The sequence below is a fragment of the Cydia strobilella genome, chromosome 4, assembly GCF_947568885.1.
Source record: "Cydia strobilella chromosome 4, ilCydStro3.1, whole genome shotgun sequence".
NCBI classification, from domain to species: Eukaryota; Metazoa; Arthropoda; class Insecta; order Lepidoptera; family Tortricidae; genus Cydia; species Cydia strobilella.
The window spans coordinates 1,075,466-1,088,388 of record NC_086044.1 but is presented as its reverse complement, the minus strand read 5'-3'; the positions used below and the strand labels follow the sequence as shown (position 1 = coordinate 1,088,388).

The window sequence follows — 12,923 nt, the reverse complement described above, 5'->3', positions numbered from 1 at the left end:
ACGTATAAATAACACTGGCACTGCGTGTGCTGTCAAAATCTCTGGAGACTTCTTGGTCTAACCACAGAATAAGTAATAGTATTGTCTAACTCTAATAGTGACCCTGTGATTACACTATGATGATTTGTATCGTTTTTGTTGATTAAACGTTTTATTGTAAAAAATATTTTATTTTGGCCAGGGTATTATTCCCATTATGGGAAATTTCCTGAGAGTATACTTTGGCGGATGAGATCACGAATTAATATGGATGAGATCAGATCTTATACGCTTTTAAATGCTTTTAAAGGCACGTTTTTTCCTTAGACTGTATCCATCTATTACGCAGTTAAATGTCAAAAAGTGTCGCCATCTCCACGAGCATAGGCCAATGGTATGGTGCCATCTTTAAAGAAACCATCATACCTTTACAATGAAAGATTTGTGAACACTTTTTATTGTCTCGTATTATTGAAAACGCCATCTTTGATTACCTGCAAAAATTAGTTCGTTAGTTATGCGTCAAATTGTTTTTAGTAGTTTATTACGTACAGATGGCGCCACTTGGTATAAAATAGGTACAGCCATCTAGCGGAAGTATTATAAACTACAATGTACACAAGCTTAGTATTATTATTTTTTCCCTGTTAGAGACGCATGGAAACTACGTAGTTCTATTATTAAGCACTAGAGGGCACTTCACTGATTTTCGACCTAGATATAATGATATAACAATGTGGTGGCAGTGGACAGGAACTTCACGCCGCTCTCCTTCGCAAACGAGAACTGGCACAAACCTGTGGTACAAAGTACTGCGGGCCGCAGGGCAGTATGGGAGAGTAAGGTGCTACACGGGCGTTTATACAAGGCCCTCACGGGACCCGACCCGTAGACCTGCTCGCGTCGGTGAACTGGTTACGATTCGGGGACCTCTTCGGAGAAACCGAGGGTTTTGCCTGTGCAATTGCGGACGAAGTTATGATGACGAACAACCGAAATCTCGTGAAAGCCGAGAAGGACAAGTCCAGTAAGTACCTATAGACTTGGCTCACGAGATAACCGCCATGTGGGATGTTGATTCGACGATCATTGTCCCGATAGTCGTTTCAGCGAACGGTCTCATAACGAAGTCTCGACCAACATCTTGAGACTTTCGCTAGGTGGTTGGATCAAGGGTCAGATGCAGAAGGCGGTGATCTTGGTCACGGCGTGGATAGTCCGCCGGTTCCTCTCTCTGCGGCCCTGACCACCGGCAGCTTGGGCCCTGCCCCGCTGCCGGCAGCACCCTAAGTTAGGTTTTTTTCTAATGTGTATATATTTTTTGCAATGTTTTGTAAGTGTTTTTATATTTTACGTGGTGATACTAGATGAGAACCCTAAACTAAAAAAATCTAAAAACATACAATCCGATCTTAAATTTTATTGGTATGTGTCTGAAACGACCCTAATGTATATCCGCGCCTTTAAAAAAAGTGAAACTGAATGAATAAATGCACAAACTCCTATACTAAGTAAGAAGATACTACCAAAGTTATATCTATCTTTGATACTACGTAAGATGTAACGTATAATATGTATCGCGGTGGAAAGACCGTGTTACGCGTTTCGGTGGCTGCCATTCCTCAACCCACCAACGGAGCGGCAGCTGACGTTCACGAGGGTTCATCATACATAGCCGTTAACCACTATACGAGTTTTTTAGTCATGGAAATCTGTTCCTGGCCCGCGGTCTATATAAAGGGTTGGAAACGTCGGGATGTATAATAAATTCAATATACGCGATATAATCCGATTCCATAGTTTTATTTCATGTGTAACTATCGCGGTAAGTTTTACAATGCAAATAAGTATTATTCTAAGATAAAAATATTACCTTTTGATATTTTTTTATTCATTTTTAAATAAATTTTGGTACTTAACTAACATAGCGGTTTCACTTACGTGTTTTTAGTCACTCGCTATGCTATGCTATGTTAGTTAAGTTAATATGTCTCACGATAGTTTAAATTCGATTAAATTTTGGTACTTTAAATTTTGAACATTTTCCGAAATGTCATGTGAAAAAAAAAGTGTGGACACATAGACATTGATTTTTTATCATTACTATTATTGTACCTCTATGGCGCGTAATGCCGGCTACACACGTAACTATATCGTAGCGACACAGTGCGTAGCGATTAATCTGTGCAGTCCGCTATGCGCAAATTTATTTACCGTGTGTATGACAAATCTGTGTCGATTATCGTTCATCGGTAGCAGTTGCTATTTATCCATATCCATACTAATATTATAAATGCGAAAGTCTGTCTGTCTGTCTTTCTGTCTGTGTGTTCCCTCTTCACGCTTAAACCGCTGAATCGATTTAGATGAAATAAGGCATAAAGATAGGTTGAGTCTCTGAGAAGGACATAGGATAGTTTTTATCCCGAAAATCATCCCTTAAGAAAGTAAAAAGCGGGGTGGAATTGAGATAATTAATGAAGTGCCTGCTAATTTGTGTGCATATGCTCAAATTGAATTATTGCTATGAGATTTTTTCCAGGCGCTACTTTAGCTGCTGTTACTAAGTCCACGCAGACGAAGTCGCGGGCAAAGCAAGTATTAAATAAATCGTTATCGGTTGCGTTTGCACAGTTTTATCGTTACGTGTGGATGGCGAATTGGCGATCGCTCATTTCGGCAGTACTTCACGTAGCTTGCTTGAGTGCGCACGTTCATTCTTCAAGAGTAAATTAATGAAAAATATAAAAGAATCCCTACTTCCCTTGGTCACGGCATCAGGCGTGAACGGCTGTACCAATGAGGGCTATCGTTTTTTTGCTCACCAGTTGGCGCCTCTGTTGATGGTGGTCCAAAAGACTAAAGAACAGCTGTCAGTCATTGAAGTGACAAGTGACATTTGACACTTCGAAGTATGGAAAAGACCACCATCTACACTAGCGCCCCTAGCGGCGAATTCATACGCGTTAGCCCTCATTTCGCAAATTCTTTTAGTCTTGTGTTTGTTTATTGTCAGGAGAAGGTTCTTATTACAGGAAAATAATCAGAAAGTTGCGCGGAACATTAGAAAATTTAAAAAACTTAACGACCATTTTAACTTTGACGACATGTATGACATGTTTCTTGCGTGAGCTTCGGCGGAGAACTGACGATTGACGACGATATCGGAGCAGGGACCGGACAACCCTTTCCGCGATAAAACCCTTTCAATGGGCGTCCCTTAAACACGGCTAACACATTGAAAGACTTTCCCTTTTGACCTGCAAGCCCATTCATACCCCTACCTTTGACTAACCCTTATCGAAAAGCTAACCAAAAATTACCCTTATCTTTAAGCGCTTTTTATAAAGGTTTCCCTTTGCGTGAAAGAGACAGGATTAGTATATATCTACGCTAGTGTATGAAAAGGAAAGAAAATACGTGCCTAGTCAAATAACGCCGCCGTCGCCGCCGACGATCGCTCGGATTCGAAGTAATGTGTGCTTTATGAACAAGGTAGACGACTTAAATTAGCACGCTTATATGCTAAAAGGGAAGCCCTTTATAAGGCTAACCCTTATAAGCAATATGCAAGGTGTTGGTGAGCGGATGATAAGGGTTTTGTAAGGGTATTTGGGCTACCGATTACACAAATGTGTGTACACAAATATAAGGGTTTTTAAAAGCAAAATGAAGGGTTTCGTCTGGCAAAGGGTATGGTGAGTTAAGCCTTATGCAATACCCTTATAAAACCCGGATAAGGGATAGCGGGCCGGTCCCTGTATCGGAGGCGTGTGGAGGCACTAGGAACCTTTGATTTATCTGCACAGTCTGAAATCGCTACGATATATAGTTACGTGTGTAGCCGGCATTAGGCGGCAACGCCGGCAACTTCGTCAGCAACTATCTAAAATCGCATGCCATTTGTTGCAACGTCTGTAGAAACCTTTACAGCAACCAAAGACATACTTGACCCGATATACTTGTATCCGAACTATAAATAATAATAAAAAAAATATGACACATAACAGTTGTGACAGTACGTGGGAGGTGACCGGCGCGGCGGGGGGCAGGAACGTCAAGTCGAATTTCACAATTTGTGCTTGTTTCGTCACAAATATTAATTTACACCCAAATTTGTAAAGCGTTTAGGTGTATTAGTGGAATAGTGAGTTTATATAACTACCAAGAAACGCTTAGGTGAACGATTTCAGCCGTCCAAACTTAAGGTAAGTTAGAGAAATACATTAAAGTAACCCATGTTTATTACCCGTGTCGATAGTTCATTCTTTCAATTGCTATTTTAAGTGGTGACAAGCTTGTCTCCTAGACGATTACAGCTAATGGAGTTTTTAATTAGGAGTTTATAGGTACATATTAAAATAGATGAGTGAAACTTATGAAAATCGGGGCGTAAGTATCGCGCATGGCGATACTGGTTCCGCTATTGTACTTGTTTGATAACGATCGGGCTATAAAATTCATTGGCCATTCGAACAAACTTAATACTAATACTGTAGTTTTTTTCTGTACTGTTGTAGAATATATTGTCTACGAAAAAGACTGGTAATTGTAGTTTTAATAGGTACTTTCACTTAGTACTTCAAGGTTTGTTTACACTTTCGCTTGGTATGACATAATACGCCAAACTGGTAATCTTAATCAGTGCCTGACCTACCAGATTATATCGCTATGAACTTTATATTCATATTTTTAGAAGTAAATTATTTTCAAGTAATTATGAGTCACTAAGGAATTAAAAGGATATTTTGTTTCAATAGTAAATTCTTATGTGCATCAATTCACAATCACAAGCAGCAATCACTCATTTGTTGCTGATAACAATGATAACATAAATACAGTAGAGCCTCCCTCGCAGTAGAGGTGCACTGTCTTCAATAATCACAAAATTAAGTGATTTTTCAACATAAAAAATTTAATCCGGAAACCTCCCTAATCTGTTAACACCCTTAAGTCCCTTGTGTTCCTTAAGGGGATAAGTTCGCCTTTGAACACATTTACTGTATTCTCTCTGTGTTATGTACTTATTTGTTTTGTGCAATAAAGTGTCTACTACTACTACCACAGAATAAATAATAGTACTACCGTACGGAAAGGAAACTTCCAACAAAACCGAAGTTTGACAGCAGTTCAGGGTCGAATCATGCTGGGGCACTTGCCTCCTCTGCCCCCCCCCCCCCTCCTAGTTACGCCACTGTTAACTAATAATAATAAATAATAAAAGACGTTTATTCAAGAAGTTGTAACATAGGTACATAATAAAAGTACACGATAATGCTTACAAACTAATTGAAAGGGAAGGTGGCTCAGCAACTACAGCAACTACACAGCAACACATTACAGCAACTGTTAATCGGTGTACCTTATTTAAAAAGGCATAAGGTCCACCAATGGACAGTTGAGAGTGTCCGAAAGAGCGACCTGCGGGCTGCGATACGGCTAGTTACTAACGTTTAAAACCACTGGTACCAACTTAGTGCTAACTAGTTGGATTAGCCCATATTAATTTTAACTTATAATAACGTATTTGTTGAGAATATTTACTAGTTTCATTATCAAAAATGTAAAATTCTTTACTTAATAAGTACAGTCGCCATCAGATATATGGGAGCAAGCGGCCAAGGTGCTCACACATATCTGAACACGCCTCTATTGTCAAGGCGCTAGAGTGCGTGTTCAGATATATTTGAGCACCTCGGCCGCTCCGATGTATCTGATGGCGACTGTACAATCTGTGCTTTATTTAATTTGATTATATATCTAGCGATGACACCAAGGAATCCGAAAAACACATTTAATTATGAATATTATTTTATTCGCTGTAAAAATGAGTCAGCAAATAGTGTAGCTTATCAATCAGCCAGAATACGTAATAACACAAGGTGTATCGAGTTTCATAGCTTATCGTTAAAAAACAATTGTTAACATTCGGCAAAAGTGTTTGTAGCATGTGCTTTGTTTGTGTGACTAGTGAGATTGTTGATTTTATTTTTAGTTAATTTAATTTTACTGAAGATCGAGAAAAAGGTTAGTACTGTTAAGTTGGTAGTTGTCGAGGCATAATTATAACAAAAGTTACCATCTATGGTTGCGACCCGAGCACGCCCGCTTAGGCCCGCGGACGACCGGTCCCGCGCCCTCAAATGGATCTTAATACAGACTATCGGCGCGATTCGGGAAATGAATTAATCCCTTGCCAGGCGGTCGCCGACATGCCCCTCGGACCGCGTGGCCTTGTCTGGACGGACCGTGTTGACAGTTGTCATTAACAAAATTTCACACAAACTTACCAAGGTCAGACGGTATGGGGGCTTGTCGGCGACCGTGTAACGAGGGCTTTAGAGATTCACTAGATATGAAACAGTAAAGATATGTGACGTCCCACGGGTAAGCGCCATCCTATATTAATTGGAGCGGCGTTATTAATAGCGTAAGCGCCAACCGCCATAAGGTGTAGTGAATCTCTAATTTATTTCCCGAATCGCGCCGTATCTCGGATCCGCCGCCAAGCATTTACACTGCACCGCGGGCCGTCGCGAGCCCGCTCACACGCCCGCGCACGCACGCTCACACGCCCGCGCATGCACGCTCACAAGCCCGCTCCCGCCGTGTGTGCACATAGATAGAGCTTTAGTGTGAACCAATTTAAAAATAGACTTGACAAACTATCCAAAACCTTGAAATCGTGCTAAGTGAACTACGATTTAGACGTACCAGCATCAGATGCCTGTTTGTATTAAATAATAATAATAATGTACGAACGAAGCCGTACTGCGCAATCTATATCAGCTGTCAAATTCGAATCACAAATTTATCTCAGACTTTACACACCTTATCAATGGATGAATATTTTGATTTCCACTAATAGAACTTTTCTTTTTTCCCAGTAATCCAAGATGGCGGAGGTGGGGTTCCCCGGGCAGCACACGACGACCACAACGGTCACGTCCAGCACCACGGTGCAGACCAACATCAGGTTCGACCCGCTCTACGTGCGGACAGCGCCGGGCATACTCAAAGTGGTTCAAGTTGTAAGTACTGTTCTATTGGTCAACCACACCAAGTGGCGGGGTTCCTCGGACGGTCCCGTCCAGCACCACGTTGCAGACCAACATCAGGTTCGACCCGCTCTACGTGCGGACAGCGCCGGGTATACTCAAAGTGGTCCAAGTCAACCACACCAAGTGGCGGGGTTCCTCGGACGGTCCCGTCCAGCACCACGGTGCAGACCAACATCAGGTTCGACCCGCTCTACGTGCGGACAGCGCCGGGTATACTCAAAGTGGTCCAAGTTGTAAGTACTGTTCTATATCTATTGGTCAACCACACCAAGTGGCGGGGTTCCTCGGACGGTCCCGTCCAGCACCACGGTGCAGACCAACATCAGGTTCGACCCGCTCTACGTGCGGACAGCGCCGGGCATACTTAAAGTGGTTCAAGTTGTAAGTACTGTTCTATATCTATTGGTCAACCACACCAAGTGGCGGGGTTCCTCAGACGGTCCCGTCCAGCACCACGGTGCAGACCAACATCAGGTTCGACCCGCTCTACGTGCGGACAGCGCCGGGCATACTCAAAGTGGTTCAAGTTGTGAGTACTGTTCTATATCTATTGGTCAACCCCACCAAGAGGCGGGGCTCCTTGGACGGTCCCGTCCAGCACCGCGGTGCAGACCAACATCAGGTTCGACCCGCTCTACGTGCGGACAGCGCCGGGCATACTCAAAGTGGTTCAAGTTGTGAGTACTGTTCTATATCTATTGGTCAACCCCACCAAGAGGCGGGGCTCCTTGGACGGTCCCGTCCAGCACCGCGGTGCAGACCAACATCAGGTTCGACCCGCTCTACGTAGGGTTTGCTGTGATTACAACTCACAGAACCACTAAGTAGTTTGTTATTTTTTTACCATACCATAGTCCTTCTTTCACATAGCTCATATGACACTTAATCTCCTAATCACTGTAAGAAAAACTACAAGATTTTGAATATTGTAATATTTATGAAATTGTATTTTAATTTCTACTCTTTTTTGCCAGACTGTATATTTCGTAACTCGACGAAAAAATTACATACTTTTTTGTTGGGATTTCGTGTTGATTCCGCCCAAAAGGAGGAGCTCTTCATACTTACCAAATTTTGTCAAAATCTGACGGAAAGAAAAAATTAAAAATAAATAAATAAATAAAACGTTTATTAAAAAATTCTAACATACAACTAAATACATATGTTCTTCTGCCAAACCACACAGTGGTTTGTTGGCAGACGAGGCTCCTTTGTGTTTGTGTAAGCTGTAACTTAACTTTATCTTAAACCTAAACTTACCTACTTAACCCTTTACTGGCTTACTTAACCGGCTCTATTATGTTTCCAGGTGTCTAGCCTGCTGGGTTTCATCAGCGTGCAAGCCGCTCGCTACCAGTACAGGGGATACGGCTCATATTACTCATGGATTTCTATGATCGCCTTCTGGTATGTGCTGATTGCCTCTACTTATGTGTATGTGTGTGTGTGTTTGTAACAAGGGCCTGACACTCTTTGATAGAGAAAGATAGTTTTATTGCGATTCCTATAAGAGGAAAGAGAAAATAGTGCCATGCTTTGTCCTTATCACCGACCGGGTTTTTTTTTCATGGTCGGGTTATGGCAGCATGAGCATAGGTAGGAGGCGATGGCGAAATACCGAAATTTATAAGTGAAAGAGAAAAAGAAAATTAACCTGTCAATACATGAATATGTATCCTTCTTTTACCCCTGGTCGCTCGGTTTCATGTCTATAAGTACTATACTATGTCTATGGTTTGTAAGCGCGCGCGTGCGTGCGTGTTTTTGTTGCAGCACTGATTCTTACAATAGGGTTTGCAATTGGGTAGGTAAAGTTTTTTGAAGTTAGGCAAATTATATTTTTATCCGATAGTATTCGTCATAACGATCACGGAAATGCAGCTCTTTTATTTTTATTTCGTATTATATATATTTTTTTTAAGTGATCGAGATGACGTTTGTGAAATTTAATAGCAGATCAGGCACTAATGCCTGTGCTGCGATTTCGTGGTTTGTCCCATGGTAAAAGTTACTCAGTATAATCCCAAAACCTCCCTGGCAACGGGAATGCACTTATTTTTTAGCCACCCTCTATAATATAGGAAGGGCATTAGTGTATCTAAGTTCCAAAACGAATGTAACGAGTACAAATCATGAAGGCTAGTTAAGAATCAACGTTAAAAACTGGATCATAGTTGTACTTAAGGACTGTAGTTACCTGATTTTATGGTTCCTTTAATTATTCTTTTTTAATACAGTTGCTCAAAAAGTGGTACTTTTTGTGGCTGCGTAGCGTGCGAGAAGCTCAATTTCTCGAACTAGTGCTTTTTACTTTTTAGTTCCAAACTATAGTTTCGAAACGCAGTTTTTATGTAATTTAGCTTGAGCAGGTACTGGGGCCTCACTCGTTACTCCTCGGTGTCGTTGAGCAACCCGCGCCGGGCCCGCGGCGGCCGCGGCCGGGGCGCGCACGAGTATGAAGGTATCGCGGGCTGCGGCAGCTCAAGTATCAAGGGCTGTATAGCTTGAGCAGGTACTGGGGCCTCACTCGTTACTCCTCGGTGTCGTTGAGCAACCCGCGCCGGGCCCGCGGCGGCCGCGGCCGGGGCGCGCACGAGTATGAAGGTATCGCGGGCTGCGGCAGCTCAAGTATCAAGGGCTGTATAGCTTGAGCAGGTACTGGGGCCTCACTCGTTACTCCTCGGTGTCGTTGACCAACCCGCGCCGGGCCCGCGGCGGCCGCGGCCGGGGCGCGCACGAGTATGAAGGTATCGCGGGCTGCGGCAGCTCAACTATCAAGGGCTGTATAGGTACTTTTGGTTTTGGTTTGGTTTGGTGGTATGATTCTACTAATGATATATTAATTTATTATTTTTTCGCAATTGTATTAAAAAACGTCGTTTACAACACGTGTGAAATGTACTATTATTATTGACTTTGGTTGTCAACCAACCTAACAAGCTTTTCAAGAATGAAGTTAACGAATCAATTCGTTCAGGTTCACCGGCATCCTACTCGGCCTATACCTGTTCCACCTTGTGGAGAAATTCTACAAAATCCCGTGGCTGAGGATGGAGCTCGGGTTCTGCGGCTTGTGGGCCTTCTTCTACTTAGTGGCGTCCAGTCTGGTCGTCTCCGTGTACGATAACGCCGGCTACTCTGCCGCCGCGGTGAGTTTCAAAAATAACAGAATTCAAGATATGTTCAATCATTGACATGATTGTATAGTCTTCATCAGCAGTGTTTCATCAAATGTCGCATTCTTTTTTTTTTGTTGTTGTATGTATGTATGTAAACACTTTATTACATAAGACAGATTACAAACACAATAAAAGAACATAAATATATACAATGTACAAAGGCGGACTTATCCCTATAAGGGATCTCTTCCAGTCAACCTTTGAGCAATTGAGAATGAAACAATAAACAGATCAAGATAGACAAACGAACACTATTAGTTGTAATATTATTAATTAATTTAATACTTAACATAGTTTTTAGGTTTTTTTTTATATACTAACACCGTTATGGATCAATGCAGATCTGAAATAAACGATTTTTATTTTATTATTATTTATTTTATGCCTCTACACTATCGGCGATGATCGTTGATAGTCATAGACAAGATCATCGTTTATCATCATCATCATATATAAAATGATAAAATAGTTTTTGAAGACATCTTTCTACGGTTCCGTACCCAAAGGGTAAAAATGTGACCCTATTACTAAGACTCCGCTCTGTCTGTCCGTCTATCACCAGGCTGTATCTCATGAACCGTGATAGCTAGACAGTTGAAATTTTCACTAATGATGTATTTCTGTTGCCGCTATAACAACAAATACTAAAAATTACGGAGGTATGGAAGAAAAAGACATGCTGCGCCTACCCCAAGTGAATGGGACAAGGGCAAGCGAATGATGATGACTAAAAAGTACGGAACCCTCGGTGCGCGAGTCCGACTCGCACTTGGCCGGTTTTATTTAATGTATAGCGTGTCCGCCCTGTGCTTTAAGTATGACGTGTAAAAATATTTTTTATCAATAAATGATCGTATCGGATCGTATGAAATTTGTACAATTTCCTTTCACACGGAAAAAAATATTTTTTACAATACTACCAGAATGTATTGTAAATGGGAATTTGTTCTTGTAACAAATTTTGCGTTCTCCTAACATTTTTTTTCTGTTTAGCCAACCATTTGATTTGAAGCGATTACAATCCGTTTCTAACGGGCAATGATCAATTTGTTAATATAATAGCAAAGATAGATATAACTCCGTATAAGTTACTCTATGATAATAGTTTTGAGTTTACTATCTGTAGAGTTGTCACATATACTACGATAAAAATTGTAGGGTCTACCGAATTAGCTCCATGCATGAATTTATTTTTATTTTTGGATTCATAATTTTTATCGTTGGAACACCGGAAATGATAAAAATACTTTTGTAAACCTTAACATTATTTTATTAAAAAATATTTAAAATGTTGTAAAATTTTTGAGCGGTTGAAACGCTCATAATTTTTGGCGCGAATTCGACAGAGCGTGATGACGTCACACGTTGGGCGGCCCAACTGACGTTTGCTACTAATGACACTAATCTGTCGAACGCGTGACGTCACGTGGCGTTTCGCTCACTAGCTTTTCGCGGGCAAAATTTTTGTATTTTTATTTATAATTTTAAGTAATTAAATGGTAATTTAAAAACGGAAATGCATTTGTAACATGATATAACGGTAACAAACATCCGAATAAAATATATTTCGTTCAAATATAAACTTCATGCATGAGGCTAATTCTCGTTACAACAACCAGATTTTTTTTTCGGTGCAGTTCTTCGGCTACGCAGCGATGTTCGCGTACGCCATCGACGCGTTCATGAAGTTCCGCGCCGCGCGCGCCGGCGGCCTCGCGCAGGGCTCGCGCGTCGTGTCCAAGCAGACCACCGCGGCCGTCACCGTCGCCACTCCGCCCAGGGAAGGGTACTAAACTACTCCACTGCATATGTTACGAGTAAGCTGTCCTAGTAGTATGTATTATTTGCTAAACTGACCATATTTCATTGGCACTGCGTATCAGTGTACCTATCCTTTGACAATGAGGGCTCCCCGCATTTATTTTCGCCGCTGGGGTCGCTAGTGTACATGGAGGTCTTTCAAAATGTCAAATGCATATAAGTTTTGGGGGTTTCATTTTTTTTTTTTTTATGAAATAGGAGGCAAACGAGCAGATGGATCACCTCATGGTAAGAGCTGATGGTATCGGGAATTTTCACTCCTTATTCATTAATTTGTGGTAAATCTTTGTCCATCTTTAATTAATCATGGTAAACAAACATATAGCTCAATAAATGTTAGTGGTTTAAAAAAAGTGCAAACTAAAATATATGCAAAATTAAACATGTTGAAAAAATTACACATTTAGACGATAAAATACCTTTGTGTATATTAGAACGTATTGATTTTATAAAAATAAGCATAGAAGAATTTTGAGATCTGTTTTTCTGGACTTAATCTACAGTAGCGCCACCTGGTGAGCATAAAAACGGTAGCCCTCATTAGATTAGATCGGCGATCTACAAACTGCGACTTAAAAGTGCATTATATGTGTCATACATCCCGGTCAACGAAGAGTGTAGGCCTCGGGTCAAAAAGTTGGGCTTAGATCATCCGATTTCGGCCTTCGGCCTCGTATCGTCGATCATTGATAAGTGTTAATTGCGAGTTCATACGTTTGCCAATAAACGCAACTAGCAAATGTATGAATATTAAACTCGCATGGTATTGATATTTGTTCTTACCAAATTTCTATTAGACACATTAAATTTCTTCACTGGCTAGTCGTTGAAAATTAAAATTCTCTTTTTTTATCATTAAATAGGATGTAGTGGAATCTAATTG

General features: G+C 41.1%; 1 protein-coding gene across 1 annotated transcript; it reads left to right on the top strand.

Moving 5' to 3' along the window:
* The first annotated feature begins 3,984 nt into the window (after positions 1–3,984).
* On the top strand, positions 3,985–12,082 carry LOC134740515 (plasmolipin). The gene is made up of 5 exons (XM_063673022.1): positions 3,985–4,187; positions 6,867–7,010; positions 8,350–8,447; positions 10,018–10,189; positions 11,857–12,082. The coding sequence occupies exons 2-5, from the start codon at positions 6,876–6,878 to the stop codon at positions 12,010–12,012; spliced, it is 561 nt and encodes a 186-aa protein (XP_063529092.1). The 5' UTR covers positions 3,985–4,187; positions 6,867–6,875; the 3' UTR covers positions 12,013–12,082.
* Positions 12,083–12,923: the final 841 nt, after the last annotated feature.

Bases quoted from the DNA above. Each gene is read 5' to 3' on its own strand.
- LOC134740515 (XM_063673022.1), top strand. From the start codon at position 6,876: ATGGCGGAGGTGGGGTTCCCCGGGCAGCACACGACGACCACAACGGTC. The intron at 7,011-8,349 runs GTAAGTACTGTT...TTATGTTTCCAG, and splicing joins TACTCAAAGTGGTTCAAGTT to GTGTCTAGCCTGCTGGGTTT. The intron at 8,448-10,017 runs GTATGTGCTGAT...CAATTCGTTCAG, and splicing joins ATTTCTATGATCGCCTTCTG to GTTCACCGGCATCCTACTCG.